This window comes from Idiotropiscis lumnitzeri, chromosome 20 (assembly GCF_059441095.1).
Source record: "Idiotropiscis lumnitzeri isolate Australia: NSW breed Sydney's pygmy pipehorse chromosome 20, RoL_Ilum_1.0, whole genome shotgun sequence".
Classification (NCBI taxonomy): Eukaryota; Metazoa; Chordata; class Actinopteri; order Syngnathiformes; family Syngnathidae; genus Idiotropiscis; species Idiotropiscis lumnitzeri.
The window spans coordinates 8,720,279-8,737,856 of NC_142410.1; the positions used below are offsets into that span (position 1 = coordinate 8,720,279).

Genomic DNA, 17,578 nt, shown 5'->3' on the forward strand with positions numbered 1-17,578 from the left:
TGTCGTTAAGTGTCCATAAAAATATTGATTCAGCTCTCATTTTGTTAATGACAATAATAAAAGTGATGATTCAGCGGGGACGGAGAGTTATAAGTCGGACTGGGAAATATGGCCTTGAATTAAAATTTCACTTTTTTTCTTTTAATTCCCCCAAAAAATTCAGAGTTCTCATTTGATCACATTTTTTTCTCCATCGCTTTAAGAAATAAATTAAAATAAAATGATTCAAACTGAGTTTTAATCTTACTTAACGCTTCTGAGATGTCCTTTATTCCTCCTGATGACAGAAATAATTCTGTACAAATAAAATGAGAAAAAAAAATGTTTTCTCATCAAATGAAAAAGAAAATTGTCAAAACTTATGTAAGAATGATGCGGAATAAATAAATGAATTTAATATTTTTTTATTAATTAATTCATTCATTTAATTGATAAATTAATTTTTTTTAAAGTATTAATTAATTCATTCATTTAATCTAGTAATGTCGCCCCTCATGCACATCTGTTGTCTTTTCTCATGTCGAGACGTACAGGCGAGGCAAGGAGACCTCAACAAAATATTTTCTGCGTGGACGCACATACCTCAGGTCAAAAGTTTCCAACATGTTGATAATTCCAACATATAATATGAAAATGATTCCTGTCATGTTTGCTTCTTTGCAGGATTTAAAGTCACTAGTTTGCATATTTGAAAAAGACGTTGCTAGAGGAGTCGGAAAAAAGTCACAAAATACAGCCTGAACAACAAAAATCACAAACAAATCTATGAAGAAAATATTCTTTAAAAAAAAAATCCCAACTATTTAATAAAACCAATTCATATCCCAGCTCTAATTGCGAGTGACCATTTCGCATTTAAATTTTTTTTTTAACTTACAATGTCTCCTTCCACACCAATATCCTCGACTGACTCCTCGTTACCTCATTTCCTCAACGCCTCGATGAAAGCGAGTGTCAGACGTTCAGAAGGCTAATCTTTGCAAATACGGGTAAGCCGTGCCCTAATTTCAACTCTAACGTTCCATTTCCTGCGTTCTATTCAACACACATTGGACTTCATTCTTCTTCTCCAAAGCCGCATATTACTTGTCGTTTTCACGGCAATCCCAACATTGTGTTTTCGTTTTTTGTTTTTTTTGGGGGGGGTTTTTTGGGAGAAAATAAACACACACTCACGGGCATGCTGCCAATTTATATGTTTAAAAAAAAAAACGTGATTTATCAATATTAAAATGTTAATTTCGTAAGGGTGGTGTTAACAAACTGGATATTTTAGGACATAAGTGACATTTAGGAAGAATTTATTAAAATTCTGCCATTTATCTGGCTGTTGAAATGAATGCTGAAAACCTGTTGAAAGTGGTTTTGTAAATCAGAAGAAATAAATCAAATAATATCCAATGAAGAGATGAAAAAAAGAATAATCGTAATCCTGTTTTGTTTTTTTGTTTTTTTAAATTCTGTGATTTTATTTTCAAGCCACATCATCCCGCCCTACCCCAAATGCGGTAAAACCAAGAACACACCTCCTCGTATTTCTTCCATTTGCATGACCGGCACAAGGGCCTCATTGATGCATCTTAACACCATGCTTGACCTCTCCTTCCTGTCATTTGTTGACATACAGAATTTTTGGAAATGCATCCGTAATCCTCACCACACACGCACACGGGCGCAAATTCGCACAAACGCACGCTGTATCTCCAGATAGCCGACTTCCACACACACCGGAGTCAGTTTCTTGTTTTGACGGGAGTGCCGGCGGTTAAAAACGCACCACACGTGTGGTGACCATCACATCGGCCCTGTAACGTATCCCAGCATTCCACACGGTCGCGGAATGTCCGTCTTTTCCCACCCCCTTCATCTTCCGCCTCGGTGACTTATGCCGCGAGTGCCAGATGATGACTTTTCCATGTGGCTCCAATGTCCTAAAAATTTGTGACCATAGGAAAAAATTAAAGCGCTGTTGTGAGGAATTGATAGCATATATGAACCTTTTGGTTTGCATGATGATGGATGGGTGACACCAGAAAAGTACCCCGGCGAAACGTCCCATCCAACTACCGGTAGAAAACATTTGGCATAAAGAAGCACAATTCCATTTGGGCGGTGGACGAGAAGTGGGAGACATGAAAGAAAGCCTTCAAAAAAAAAACCAAAAAAAAAAACCAACCATAGTCACACGATAAAAGGCCTTCATAAGGATCCTGGAAGAGAAGAAAAGGAATTGCGCAAAAAGAAAAACATGCCTCTTCAGTTAAAACATCAGCGAGGAAGAATATTTCACGAGGTTTTATGACGCGGTTTTTCTTTTCATTCCTAAAGTTTAAAAGTCAATTGGGTTCAATTTAGACGGAGACGCGGATTCCCGGCAATGTAAAGTGGATTTATAGCAGGTTGAGAAGTACACTGCCGGATTAGGTTATGGGTTATGATTAGGTCAATGGGACATTATTCCTCCCGTGAAGCCATAAACGTCGGACAGAGCGGGGGGGGGGGGGGGTCTTCACCAGGAATTGTCTCTTAATGTCTGCTTTTGCAATCATTGATTCACCGGACCTTGACTGGGATTTCGTTTGGCCTTAACTTGATCCGTTGCAGATTTCCCCTTTGAATTTCTTGTATCTGGATACATTTTTCAGATGGCCAAATAATTGATTGATTGGGTTTGAAATGTGGTAAAAAAAATAAAATAAACTGCCTCCAAGACGGACATTATTTTAGCAGGTCAAGTGGAAGTCGCTGTCCATTTTGCACCTTCAAATTGCGGTGAGAGTTTCAAGTTCAAATTGATTCAAGGGTGAGGGATGATCGTTAAAGTTTCAAGATTGTTTGTAAAGTAGCGCAAATTAGATTAATTCAGATTAAAACTTCAACTCAGGATTTGAAGCGAGGGTTAAGGTTGCGTGGTCGGGTTTCTAGTTGGGTTTTCAAGTACAATTCCGGGTTGCGTCCAGTGCTCCAAGTTAGGAATTCAAGACTGGATTCGGGTTGCAAGGTGGGGTTTCAAATTGCAGTTGCAAATCCAGGTTAGGGTTTTAAATTTCAGGGCAATTTCAAGTTAGGCTTTCAAGGTTACGGCTTCAAATTAGGGTTTCTAGTAGGGCTTGACCAATATTGGTTGGGCCAAGTTACATTTTCAAGCAAGGGTTAGATTTTATCGTATGATTTAAAGCTAATTTGCAAATTAGAAAATGGAAGCGTAGGTTTCTGTTGCAAGATCGGGTTTCAAATTTGGGTTTCAAGCCTGGGTTAGGGTTTTAAGGTAGTCTATTGTGAGGAAAGCGTTCCTGCAAAGCCAACACAAAATTTACGAGAGGGACGTAAGTGCGACTGAGCGAGGCCTATTTACTCTCACCTAGGCGGAAAGCCACCATCGCCGCTCTCAGATTTACGACGCGGATGACACGACTTATCATTCCCAGTGGCTGCTGGGAATTGGATGTGGTCCTTTTGAGCGTGCACACTTTTGTTTATGATGCAGCAAACCAGGCACTGGGGGTGGACCCACAAACCTGACCAGAGACAGACTTACCTCCTGTCTCAAGGCAGCTTTTTGGGACTCCGCGAGGGCCACTCATCCGTGCTTGCATGAGGTCAAGGGTCAAAGGGGGGCTTGCCCGATGTGATGGATGAGGCGTGACCAATTAGAAGCTTAGTCGGAGAGATGGCGCATAAACACTGGTGAATGTCAGAAGTCTTACAATACCTGAGGTCCTCTGGGAGGGGCTTTGGAAGCTGAGTGTTGCCTCCAAAACATCCATGCGGACTCTGTTCTCAGGATCGGTACCAGTACCACAATGAGGTGCTGGCATTTCCTTGTTGTTTGGTAGACTTGGTGTAATTTCCTTAATCTGTTTGTGATGGATTTCTATGTAGTCTGTTTTGAACCCCATTGGCTTACGGATAAGGTCTCGTAAAACAGGGATTTGGGGTTCAAGTCCCATCTGGGGTGTCTGCTTTTCCTTGTTCGGTACTGGCTTTTGCGCCTTCGCTAAGTGGTTGATGATGGATTTTTTTCAAATATTTTCAAATTGTTTGTGTCCCAGTGGCCTAATGGCTAAGGCACTGTCTGAGTATAAAACAACTTTCGAAGCAGGTTTGTTTGTATCAGTGCTATAAGTGAGCCTTAAAAATGCTGCAGGGAGAATAGGATGTGTCCAGGAAGTAGACAGCATCAGTTGCATATGGTGGGCACATGTCCTGAAGATGACAGTAAGAGGAAGTTTTTCTGCACTTGGGGGCCGGACCACTACATGTGTTTGTGCCCACTCACGAGCCCTGTGCTCGACTACCAGGAGGGCGCCAGCCGGAGGCTCGTTAGACAACAAGAGCGTCGCCCTTGAAAATCAATTACAAACAGGACAGCGTCGGCGCATCTGTTTCTGCTCGGGAGTTATGCGGCACTGTCTGCTTCCTACTCGGCCGCCAAGCCGACGCTCGTTCTTCTGGGATTAGAGATGGCACTGCAAGCCTGTCGGACCGCTTGTAAATCAGGCTTAGGTGAAATGGGGCATTGACAGACACAGGCAGTGGGGAGTCTCTGTTATTCCATAAAGCCGTTTTATTGGAGTGATGGGGAAGGGGGGTCTCATTACAGGTACTCAATGTTTTGAACAGTGGACATTCGGGTTAGATTAAGCCCAGTGTGAGGGGTTAGGATTTCAAGTTAGGTTGTCAACCCTTTGTTTTTTTTTTAAATAAGTGTTTTTTTACTTTGTATGGACGTTTAGAGCCTTTTCTTCTGAGAAGCAGTCAAAGTGCAAAAAAAAAAAATCGGGACTTTGAAACAATTTTATTCATATTGAATTCATTCGTAAGAAACAAAACGTATTTTTTTTCATTTTTTAAATAGCTATTTTGTTCATTTGGTTTCTTTTGATAAACGGGTAGTCACATGACGTCAAGTGCCCCGGAAGTGCTTGTCTCCGCCTCATGCCGAGGTCAAAATGGCGGATCACTGCATGTGAAGGAGACCGCAAAGGAAGCTGGCGTTTTAATGACCCAAGAACATGTATAAGTCGCAATGTAGCCGGCTAACAGGTAACGACTCTCGAACGCGGACTGCACGGCTGCATGCTGTTCTCGTTGTTGCCATTCTCAACTCGCTTACACTTAAAAACGAGCACGAGGAAGCCAGCTAGGTAGCTAAGCCAGGCTAGGTTAGGTTACCCAATGAGGAATGTTTACCTTGTCTGTGTTTTGACCTTTTATAACGAGGGCGTCCTTTTCTGCACTGACTTATATTTATTATGCACAGATCTTTAACAGTGGCAATATTTTATTGCTCGTTGTGAATGGGAAGCAGCGCTAATTAAGCTAATGTTGGCTTTTCTGCAGTTTTCCAGCAGAATCTTGATGGATTGCACGCAAGGGATACTCTACTCATGCGCCTGTTGTCAGTTGCTTAGCGGGAATTGGCTTTTGTCTCGTAGGTTTGTTTGGTCTAAACATAAAGCAGAAACTGGTGGGATGTGGTCCCCGATGCAAGCAGACATCCCGGGGCATCGCTCTCTTGCCCAGAAGAGATCCGTCACACTGGATGACGTATCAGCACTTAAACTTCCTCAAACGCCAGGTAACTCTTTTCACGAGGCTCTATCATTAATTTGTCACTTTTTGGATGTCTATTTTTGAAATATGCTTTCACTTAAACTTGTCTTATTTTTGTTTTTTTTCTTACAATCATCAAAATTTATTTTGTTTATCTTTGTGTATTGTCAACTTAAGATCACCTTAACACTGTTTTTCTATTTTATATTCCCATTTTATTCCGATTGAATTTTTTTACTCTTAATTTTTAACTCGGCTTGTACTTTTCATAAATTAGCCATTATTTCTCTCTCTCTTACTATTTATTTTATGATTTTTTAATTTATTTAACTAAGCCTCATATCTCACTTTTTTATCTCTGCTTGTACTCTTCATAAATTACTATTTTGTTTTTTAATAATTTAAGAAAAACATTTTTGATTAAATGAGGCTTGGTCTTGACTTTTTAATTGCAGCTTTTTTTTCCTTTTAGTTTTATATTTTTATGTAATTCTATTGTATATATTTTTTACATTTCTTTTTCTTTATGAAGGATTAGTATACAGTTTGTTGTAATTGTGCTATTTTTGTTCTTGCTTTTATTTTGCCCTGAAGTGGCTTTGTAAATGATAAACTGTAAAAAAAAAAAAAGAGAGGTTAAATATAATTGAATCATTATTATTATTATTATTCGATTTTCTCCCTCTTTTCTGTCAGTATGTGTCAAAGAACCTGCGTGAGCTTCAGCAGCGTGCCGTCCCCAAGCAGGCGGCGGAGCTTCCCGACATGGACGAGAACGACTGCAATGAGAGGCGGGTCCAGCGAATCCCGACCATCGAGCCCGCGGTGGACGAGGTATCCGCCTCGGAGGTGTCTCAGGAAACATCCGACACGGTGACGACGTCGGACGAAACGCCGCACGTGCACGTGGAGACGGATGAAGCACGTGAGGCCCGTCTGGATCGACAGTGGAAGCAGCTGAAAGTGGAAGCGGCCGACCTGCCCGACATCTATGCCCGTCTCGCCAAAATCAAACTCACGGGTAAGAATGTGCGGACGGACGAACACTCGGAAAGAAATGTTCACCAGGCGTGATTTTGACTTGCAGCTCTTGTGGTCACGACGGCGGCGGCTGGTTATGCCATGGCGCCGGTGCCTTTTGATCCTGCCATCTTCTTGGCTACATGTCTTGGGACAGGACTCGCTTCCAGCGCCGCCAATTCCATTAATCAGGTATTTTTTTTCCTCCACAAACATCTTTTTGTTGTTGTTAGAAAAAGCAACTTGCTCAGTTAAGATGCAGGTTGTGTGTGTGTGCGCGTTTGCTATCCATACACATACACTTTACAGATCCCACAAGTCAAAATATTTTAATATTTGCACCTGCAACTGTGATGAATGTGTTTTATTTTAATCCGTTTTTTTTTTTTTTTTTTTAAATTTACATATTTTTCCTCGTAATATAACAGCTGCATGTTTTTTTCCCAACATTCTTTCTAACAGTCAAATAAAACTGCAGCAGGGCAACTGATTTGATACATTATCACCCAGTCGCATACCTCGCTACACTCTGGAAAAAAACACTGAGGGACAGGTTCTCTCTCGTTACGTATTAGCTCCAAACTTGCCACATTTTTGCAAGTAACCCCAGACAGATAACAGAAACCTTTGATTTGTTGAGCCCTGCGCCGTTCCCCTGCACAGGTCTGTGTGCACTTGGACGTGCGTGGCTAAATGTTTGAGGCAAGTATATTGCCCCTTTTTTTTTTTTTTAATTTGCTTTGTTTTTTGTTTTACAAAGGAGACTTTTGTAGAATCCGACCAACAAAGCACCCGTCTGCCGCTGCAGTGTTGACGGCGTACATTGGAATGTGATTTTCAAAGTGTTTGTGTAGTAAGTGATCTCAGCCCCTCTGGATCTGTAATTAGTGCTTTGACGCAAGAGTCTTACAACTACGCCCACCTTTTTGTTTTGGTCTTTAAATGACTGTTGTGGCCCTGAACTTCCCCTCTCATGCTGGAAAAGCTTTGTTGTTGTTGTTGTTTTTTTTTTTGTTTTGTTTTCCTGAGCGTCATCCTTTTAATTATTTCACATATGAAGATATGTTAGTTAAGTTAATGTGAAACTTACTTTGTCTTAAGTGAAAATAATGTTACAATTAAGAGTAGGGTGAATTATGAAATTAGTAAAAATAAATAAATAAATAAATAAAATAAATAAATAAAAATAAATTAATTAATAATTATAATAAATACAATAAAAAAAATAAAATATTTTCAGTAATTTGAGGATTACAAGAAATTAATCAACATATGTTGGGGACAAATTAAAAAAAATAATGCGATTATGACAAACCTTGTTTAAGCCAATTAAAAAAATAATCAGTCGTTTTTGAGAGATGATGTGTAAATTAGAGGTGAGGACTATTTTTTTTCCCCCCTCAGGAGCAATGATTAAAAAAAAAATTTATTAAAAAAAAAGGTATATGTGGAAAAATTCAATTAAAAAAATCTGTAACATTTCTCCTGAAATGTTCGTATTAAGATGTTTTTATCATTAGTTTTTTTATTACCTCATTTACTTGCTATGACATTTTGTTTTTTTATCATGGCTTTTTTTTTTCTACGCACATATGTTGCAGCTATTAAGATTCCGTTTGTTAATCTTAGACGTTGCCACAAAGCTTCTCTCTTTTCCCGGGTGGAAAGAATCTCAAAGCTCCGGTATGGAGGCCCCACACCGTGCGTTTGCCCGCTGCAGGTGTTCCGGCCGTCGTCACTTTGCAGTCTGGCCACTACGTGATCTAATTGGATAATTGAGTTCGACCAAAGTTTCGAGCCGGGGTGGACGTGTAACGGCACCCCCGCCGCGTACTTCCAAAGCGAGTCAGCCTCGCCGTGTTTACGTTGGTGCGCGTTGCAGCGGGCTCGTCTTGTGTCATTTATGTTTTCCTGTTTTCTTTTGTGTCTGCGCGTCGGCTCCCGCCACGAAGCTGGCACGCACGAGCGAGCCCCCGAATCGCCCCCCCCTTTGCACTCACCTGCATGGCCACTCTAAATCGTGTCCTGTTCAGGCATGCATTATTTAGCCTCCCGCTTGTCTGCATTTTGGGGCGGGCCTTCGTCTTCATTGGAGCGCTCGTCTTTGGTTTATCATTCATCGCGAAATTTTCCTCAAGATTTTGATATATTCTCATCTATTATTGATTATTGCGAAAATTGTACCCACCTTAACGACTAAAACTGAGCGTTGTGTTGGTAAAAATCTGATTTGTTTTATTTATTTGTTCTTATGGATCTTATGAGGATCGTGCAAGCGTATCCATCGTTGCGCTACTTTTAACAATGCACGACAACGACTGCTCGTTTTATCGTTCGGTACTTCGTGATCGTCACTTAATGACACCGTTTCCTTTTGATGGCAGCCGCTATGATTGCCAGTGGCATTGTTGCTGAGAAAGAGTGTCGCCGTGGCAACCGGAACCTGTTGCGTCTGTTTTTGGTACCAACAAAGCGACGGGCTGGTTTCAGACAATTTCTCGGAATGTAATAATCATCCCATTGGGCGACGTTACTTGCAGCGGTGGCCTTTTTTTTTTTTTTTTTTTTTTGTGGCTTTCGGGCTTTTAGGGCTTTTTGCATGCGGGGGGGGGTTCTTAAGCTTTAAAGGTCAAGAACATGTGCCGCATTCGCCAAACGGCTGACTCAATCGCGAGGCGTTTGCATCCGTGCGCAGATGCCGCGCTTAAGTTGTCGTTTTCCTCGAGCTCGGCTAAAACAAAAGCGCCCGTTGATCTTTGACTCGAGCGCCTTTGATGCTCGCGGCTTCACCGAGGACACATGGAGGCTCCTTTTATTTCGTTCTAATTGCCGCGCCAAAGAGGACTCCTCGACGGGCTCCCGCCCACCGCGGATGAATCTTTAACGAGGTCGCCTTGTTTTTGGCTTAATTTATTTAAAGCCTTTTTTTTTTTTTGGTCTCGTGTCCATTTGAACTGTACAAATCTCCCGCAGCCTCAGATGGCAGACAGATGCGACGCTTTGATAAAGACAAAAAAAAAAAACATTCGCATGATAAGCGCTCACAGCAAGGGAAAAGGTTAGCCGCATTACCATACGAGCAAGAGCGCTGCTAATTGGGCCACATGGGCAAGATGTTAATGAGTTGCACCATTTTTTTTTTTTAACTAGTCGCAATTGAGTTATTTTCATCGCAATGTCCTTTGATGAACATTTTTGCTGCGTTAAACACGATTTTTTTTTTTTAATTACCAATAAGGCTTATTTGAAGATTAAATTGACACGGTAGCATATTGAGGCTTCAATCTGCTTTGACCAAAAAAAAAAAAATAAATCCACGTCACAGAAAAGCTGTGAAATGAGAGAGTAGACTTTTCGCTATCAGCTGAGTTTTTACTCAAATAATCCCTTGGCTTCGAAAACAAAGGTTATGTCACAGAAGATGACCTCAGCGTGTCATTATTTGCCGTCGCCACCGCGCGCTTACCTTCCACTGAGGAGTTTTACGGACAGGACAGGTGGAGGCCCCGCGTCCCGCCTCTGTGTTTAGCCTTTTAGCCGAGGACAAAACGCTGTGATTACGGGCCTCTCGTGTGAAATGGCGACACAAGCCAGACTTGTGTCAGAAAAGGCGGGAAACGCCCAGCAGAACGGCGCCTGACGTCGGTGAACCTTTCCGCACCTCCGCCGCTGTTCTTGGCGGACGTTGAGTCAACGGCCCGACACAAAGCGAAACGCGTCGCGATGCGTTTGTTGTCTTTGCCGTGTTTGCGGCGGGCAATGAAAGAATGAAGACGGTTGAGAACTTTGACGGATTGTTGGGATGTTTTTTTTGCATGGCAGCGTTTTTCGCTGCCGTGGTGCAGTCCTTGCACGTTGTTTTGACGTTTTTTCTTTCTAAAATGCCACAAGATGCCGTCGAAGTCCCGTCTAAATAGGAAAGTTGGATAGCCATCGGTGTCATGGAAGTATTTTTATTTCAAAAATTAAATTTTATTTAAAAATTTTCCATTATTAAATTTTTAGTATATAAACTAAAAATGACATTTTACGAACAAACAATTTTCATTTAATTTTTCATCTCATTTCATTATCAAATTTTATTAAAATTTTTTTTTTAATTATTTTTTATTTTTTTTTGCCATTCACGTCAGGGCTTGTCCCCGATGCCCTGCGAATAGCAGATGACTACACTTTTGAACCGCATAACACCAGACCGATGAGCGACGCTAAATTGCAAAGCACTTTTTCGCCATCGCGCATTGGTAGCACATGCTGGCAAAATCCAGCAACTCGACATCAAACACAAAATCTGTGGATTCAACAAAAAAAAAAAAACACAAACACGCCGATATGTGGATTGCTTCTATAATCAGGCTTAATCTTTTTTTTTTTTTTTTAAATGTTTGTGGCAATTATGGAGAAACAAAAACCAGGATTACGCTCGGTTTGATGATTTGAGAGATTTTACAGATGAATTTTACGCAGGGCTGATATTTAGGTCATCTTGATTCGAAATATGCATTTACATGCAGTCGTATTTCAACTTTGGCCCCGCTCTCTCATTTATTTATTTATTTTTTTTTAAAGGCAGGTCGGCCCAAGGGAAGCGGCTGCGCTAAAACGTGTGAATAATCAACAAAAGTAGACCTGCTAGTGCAAGCGTGCCCGCGAGACAACAGCGCACGCTAATTCCGAGCGTTTTTTTTTCTCCCCACTTCGGGCACTCAGTCACCACGTCTGTTTGTTCGCCACGCTCCATTTCTACAATTAGTCCTTGTTCTTTGTTTACCTATCTGTAAACAGGTGCATGAATTTTTACCTTGTCTAATAAGCTGACATCTTTATAGGGTATTTTATTTTTTTTTTCCTCAACCCCTTCACATACAAATCAGCGTTCACTTACCTGCCTACCTACCTGCCTCCAGCGCGCTTTTAACACATATTGGTTGTTCTAGTAGAGCCCGCCATTCATTGTACGCCCACTGAGCTTTAATCACAAGTGCATGTGCGCGACACTTTTTTTTTGTGTTGCTCAGCCAGATCCCGAGGATGAAATAGTGCCACTGTGTGTTTGCGCCGAGATCGAACCGTGCTTTGTGGTCTACCACATGTGTGATGCTCGTTTTCCTGCTGGTGTGCACCTCTTATCTCTTAAACGTTTCCCTGTAATTAGTGTTTGAGTGGGCCGGAGAAGCCCCTTCAACGGTAATCGTGGCCCTTCAGCTGACTGCTGTGGTTTGCCTTTGGTTAACTCGTTTAATCCCAGACATTTTCACGAGAGGAAACACCTCAATCAAAGCATTTTTTCAGAATTTGGACAGATTTTGAAAAGCCTACACAATATTGTGTTCTAAAGATATAAAAACATGGAGCTATGACGCCAAAAAAAAAAGAAAAGGCAAAGACGTATAAATACGTCTTTGGGAGGCAGCGACTGCAATTTTGAAAACGTGTATATATTCACGTCTTATGAATTGAATGAGTTAAAAGCAATTTGGTTGACGACGATATGCCAAGATAGTATTCAGTCCCAATCCCATTTGATCAATCAAGCCAATCAAATTCCTCAAAGTATGACACGGTTGCTAAGGGCCCGGGCAGCTTCTCCCGACCTCCTGACCGCGACGCTCCGATTGGCATTACGAGGTTGGCCGCGGTTCATCTGGCGTATTCTCGATTAACCGCGAGAGTACAGGGGGCAGTGAAGTACTTGCATCTCCTCGCGTCAGTCGGACAATTAATGCTTGCTAAAGTGGTGAAAACAGCAGGATGGAGATTTTGTAGAATAAAAAAAAATAGGCTAAAATTAGAACATTAGTTCCCCCCCCCCTCATTTGATCAAGAGACGCTTTGTTTTATAGCCAGTCAATCACATAAGGAAAGTTTTTGGCGTGAGGCTTAAAATAATAGAACTTCTATTTTAGTGTTATGTTGACGACCGCGGGGAATAAATTATGTCGCGGTTTGTTACGCATATCGAGCGTGTCTTATCATTGCTTCTGTCAGTTCTGTTGCACTAAGAATAGTTCTTGTTTGTGCATGGCTGGCAAACTTGAATTTCATCATTTATTTTTTTTTGTGTGTGTGTGTTTCTATTGGAAAATATTTGACCACTCGGATTACGCTCATGACCGTTGGGGTATTACTGCAAGCATGAAGTCAACATTTCTGGGTCAAGTTCACACAATTAAAGATTCATGTAGGGTAGGCGTGGGGAAACTACGGCCCGGGGGCCACATGCGGCCCGTTAAATGTTTTAATCCGGCCCGCCAAACTTGAAAAATAAAATTAAATGAATAAACCTTGTTAATGTTTTATTTTCTAAATACTCTGGTGTGACAAACACAAATATTTTTTTGTAATGCTTTTTTCATTTTCATTTGAAATTAAATGTATTTTTTTTTCTTCGGTGAGGTGAGATGGCCAAAACATTCGTGACCCCCCTGTATCTCGCCATCTAAAAAAAAGTAAAGTTTTTGAACCTTCCAGTTTTTTTTATTTTTATTATTTATTTATTTTTTTTATCTTCAATCATGACTTTATAATATTTAGTCGAAATGCAAACAGCACCCCTAATAAAATATACTCAATCCTTTGGCGGTCTCGTGATTTGGACTCTTGGGCTGAATTTGTGGCACGTGGTTTGGCAAAAGTCGTTGCTGCTGATGCGCTTGCGTTTCCACTCCAGTCCAAACACGCGCGGCGTGCCAGGGGAACGAATTCCTCGTATTGCTCAGTTCTCCGTTCTCAGCGTGGCTAACGATGAGCTTCCAAAATGGTGACTTAAGAAAATCCCACCTGTGGAATTTTATTTTATTTTATTTTTTTTTGTGCAGCGCTATACCCTCCGCAGACCGGATGATTTATCCATGAGTTTTATGTTTGATGGGTCGGTTGCTAGGAGACGAAGTCTGCGTCCCGTCAAGCATGTCCACCGAGTGGTACGGCGAGCATTTTAGTTTGGCGGCGACTGTCAAAAAATATTCATGATGACACTTCCACTCGGGCTTCACACGCTTGGCTTAAGGGTGGCAGTCGCAAAAAAAAAAAAAAAAGTCTTGGAAGTAAGATCTAGCACATCATCCAATGATATTATTTTAGAGCTTGCTCCGAGTGGCCACAAAGTATTTTATGTATACAGGTTATCTCAGTAAATTAGTCATTTGAATTAAAAAAAATATATATATAGACGTACTACACACAGAAATAGAAATTTTAAAAAATTATTAAAATGCTCTTGAATACAGAAATTCGGTAGAAATCTCGTGTTTAATTAATCTCGATTTTAGTCCACTTTTTTTTTTTTTAACCTAGCATTACATCAAATTTTAATTCTCATTTTGACAATTTGCCGTGGATCCAGGGCCCGTTTGAGGCTCGACATTTAAATTGAGTTTTATCTTCAACCTCGCCTACAGTAAACGTGCAGATCTGTTTGATCTCCCAACGTTGCGTTCCAAAAGCAGTGCCCTTTCAAAATCACCTCCATGCAACCTCGTTCTCTGCCGTTTTTGCTTTGAGAGTCTGTTTAGTTTCATCGTGTTCTCGCCCGTCAGGGCCATTGAAGCGACTTGTGACGAGAGCTTAATCTGAGTAAATCTCTCTGGCGCTTGTTTGTGGAGCGGCCCGATCAGAGGGGCCGGTTCGCCGTCGAAGCCTTGAACGAGGAGGCCCTTTGAGAGCGCCGCCGTAGATTTGGCTCATCAAACAGATGATTTCCCGACAAGCGTCGACGCCGTCCCATTGTCTTGTTTACTGCCGGCCAAACACCTGCGCTCGCTTCAAACGAGTCAAGAGGAACGTCGTGTTTGGACCGGCCGATGTTCCTGGGAGCCGAAGCCTTCCAGCTGCTCAGCTGTGCGTCTGTTTTCTTACGTGCGGACTGACTTTAATGTCGGCGCTGTTCTTTGGGATAGACCTTGTAAAAAAAGAATTTAAAAAAAGACAGCCATGTTGTTTTCGATCCTTCTTTACGTGAAAATATGGAAGAAATATAAATAAAAACGTACCTGGGTTTGGACGTCTGAATTCTTGCGACGGAAATATACGTCATTGGCAGTGAATGATTTAAGCGTCCCAAATGTTAGAATTGACTCACTAGCGATTTTAATCATGCTTTCAGCTTCACTTATAAGAAAAGCGAATGACGATGACATTAATTAGGCTGCCGCCCCCACCCGCTCCGGGATTTGTGATTAAGCAACTCGTCTTAACGAGTTTGGTGATTTCTTTGGCATTTTGACTTCACAACAAAATCGCTTGCATTCAATTTCTCAAAGTGACACAATCCATCATTGACTTAAATTTTTTTGGACCTTCCTTCTGATCTTCAAAGGTTTTGTGTCACGTGTGTGTAGGAAGTGTCTGTCACGCGCTCTGTTATCAATGGACCTCCGCTGCGTGGTCTTGGATCACGTTCAGCCGCAATAGCTCAAAGGATCTTCTGATCTTCTTTTAAGTTCCTGCGTCGCCTGGTTTCTGTCCTCGGCCGCAACGTAATTGTCATCACGCTTGCGGTGTACGTGTTGGGTTTTTTGTTGACGTCATTGTTTGGATGGCTCCTTTTAAGACTTAATTCCGTGGACTAACACGGTGGAGTGTTTTTCGAGCAGTTGCCGGAGGAATAAATTGATCCTAATTTATTTGTATGGAAGAAATGTCAAAGTTAATTATTGAAATTGAGATTGTCAACACGCAAATATTGCAGTGCTGTCACAGTAACAGTGTAACATACGGGGAGGGGGGGGCGCGGCCAGAGGGGGGGGGTGTCGGGCGGAAACAATGAAAATGGGCTGGGCTGTGCTGATGCGATCCAGATGGGCTTGGTTGGCTTTAAAGACGAAATAAAAAGTGGACAAATATGGGCGGGGAGAGCAAAGATGGTGGCTGGATTCGGATGTTGTCTTCATGTTGATCGTGGTGAAGACTCAAATTCGGAAAGACGCACATCCTACCATTTTCAGGGTTCCTTAAAAAATCAGTCTTGATATCCATCACCCCTCAAAAATATCAAAGAGCCCCGAAAAGAGGTTACTGACTAACCATTTTATTCGTGTAAGCCACCGGTGTCAAACTCGAGGCCCGGGGGCCAAATCTGGTCCGCAGTCTCGTTTTATGTGGCCCGCAAAGCGTAAATTTTGTGCGTCAACTTCCTGTTTCTAGCACATTTTGCTTCACTTTTAACAACATTGAAATATGAAATCCTCCCCTTTTGAAATAAATTGGAGGACTGTTGAAGAAACAGCAAATTAAGTCCAATTAATCAATAATGCACATCGCAAAGTTATTGCAACCCAGAAACGATTTGATTTGACTACATTTCACCTTCCCTCTGTGGTTTATCGCAATCATTCCGAACACGTTGCCGTCGTTGTTTTAACGTCGCAATAACGCGATCGATCGACGGGTCGATACTTTCGTCCGCGAGACACCAAGTTGGCGTCTGTCCTGCGTGAGGCCTGTTTCAGCGCCGCTCTGCTCCGACGCTTCTCTCCCGGCGCATTTCCTGACCCAGGAAATAGAATTAACACCTCCGCCCCGACCTCCAGGTCCCACGGCCGCGCACGCAGCTGTGCGCTCGCAACGGAACCACCATTGTGGGTGTGCGATGTATTTTAGTGCCCCCGCTATTTCCGCTATAACTCGCGGTTCGCCCGCATTCCGAACATCGTCCAACGGTCGCTGGAAGGTGCGCCGCCTCATCTACGTCGCGGTGCATAAAATGTCTGCATCGTCATGTAGGCAGCGGCTTTTAAAGGAGGAGTCGCCGTTGTTTGTTTTGTTTTTTAACGTTGATATTCACACTCGCTTGATCTGTTTTCTTCATTAGTCCTGAGCCGTTATGAGGCAAGGAAACACACACACACAATAGCTAGTTCCTGTATTTAAGCACCCCATGTGTTTGCGTTTTAGTCACACATTGCCGATCTCGTGGGAGCACTTTAAAGCCTTCTCCAGAGCGGACCATAAAACGGGAGTATAAGTCGTTTTTCCACAGAGTTTTATCCCACAACACACACACACTTGCATCACCTCCCAGCCAACAACCTCCACCTACCACCTTAAGGCCATTCCGACTTGAGTGTCGCCTGAGCGGCGAGCCGCCCGATGCCACTTAATTGTTTGAAAATCGAGCCGACGGACGGTAGATGTCGTTTCGTCCTGCAACGTTTTGACGCCTTACCGAAAAGCACAAAACTCTCAACCGGTCGTCTCCACAAATTCGCAGCGTGACCTTTCATGTCCTCCCTTCCGGAGGTTATCGGCACTAAAAATAACACTTGAAGACATGTCGTTTGAATGTAAATAAATGTTGCTGAGGAGGCGGGGTGAGGCTGCACTTTCTCAACGTAGGTGACATTGGGCGGTTGTACCACTCGGCACAATAACGTTGTTGGTGTGTCTCATGCAATTATCCGCTTTGTGTTTGTCCCTGCAGTACTTTGAGGTGCCTTTCGACTCCAATATGAACCGAACCAAGAACCGTCCGCTGGTCCGAGGACAGATCAGGTACAGCCCCCTCTGCTTTGGTTGACTGCCGTTTATTCCGCTATGTCTTGCGTAGCTAATTATTTATGCAGTGTGAAAAGTGCGTGCTTTCCAGTAAAAGATTAAAGAACCGGTGATAATTTTGGCATTAGTTCCGAACTCGGTCCAAAAATGAAAAACAAAAGATTTGGCCTCTGGCTCTGAACTACTTTAGCCTCTTTCGCTTTGAGCCCAAAGCGGCTACGGAACCAAACCTAATTTTGGCTCCAGTTCTGAATTTGCACTGTCAACAGTTCTGCGTGAATGGGGCGCAAGAAAATAGTCAAAGAATTCACTCCAAACCAGCAGTGGCATCAGCTCATTGTGAAAAAGGATAAAGAGGGTCACTTCTCAGTGGCGAACAAAATTTGAGTATTTATTATTTTTTTGGGTTTTCTTTTGACGTCACCTGACTTGATCATCAAAGCCACCTCAGGCCTCTGTGACGCAATCCCGCCTATCCCTTCCTTGAAGCCCACTGATCCACAGCCCC

At 42.3% G+C, this 17,578-nt stretch overlaps 1 protein-coding gene across 2 annotated transcripts in view; it reads left to right on the plus strand.

The window, feature by feature from the left end:
* Positions 1-17,578, plus strand: part of cox10 (cytochrome c oxidase assembly factor heme A:farnesyltransferase COX10) — an 84,548-nt gene that overhangs the window by 65,480 nt on the left and 1,490 nt on the right. The window contains exons 1-5 of one of the 2 annotated variants that reach the window (XM_088284733.1): positions 4,905-5,046; positions 5,439-5,581; positions 6,253-6,577; positions 6,644-6,768; positions 16,997-17,067. In XM_088284733.1, coding sequence (XP_088140859.1) covers positions 5,016-5,046; positions 5,439-5,581; positions 6,253-6,577; positions 6,644-6,768; positions 16,997-17,067 — 695 coding nt within the window. In that variant the 5' untranslated portion in view covers positions 4,905-5,015. Of the gene's footprint in view, positions 1-4,904; positions 5,047-5,438; positions 5,582-6,252; positions 6,578-6,643; positions 6,769-16,996; positions 17,068-17,578 lie in introns of those variants that run through there. The other variant, XM_088284734.1, reaches the window with a different exon arrangement.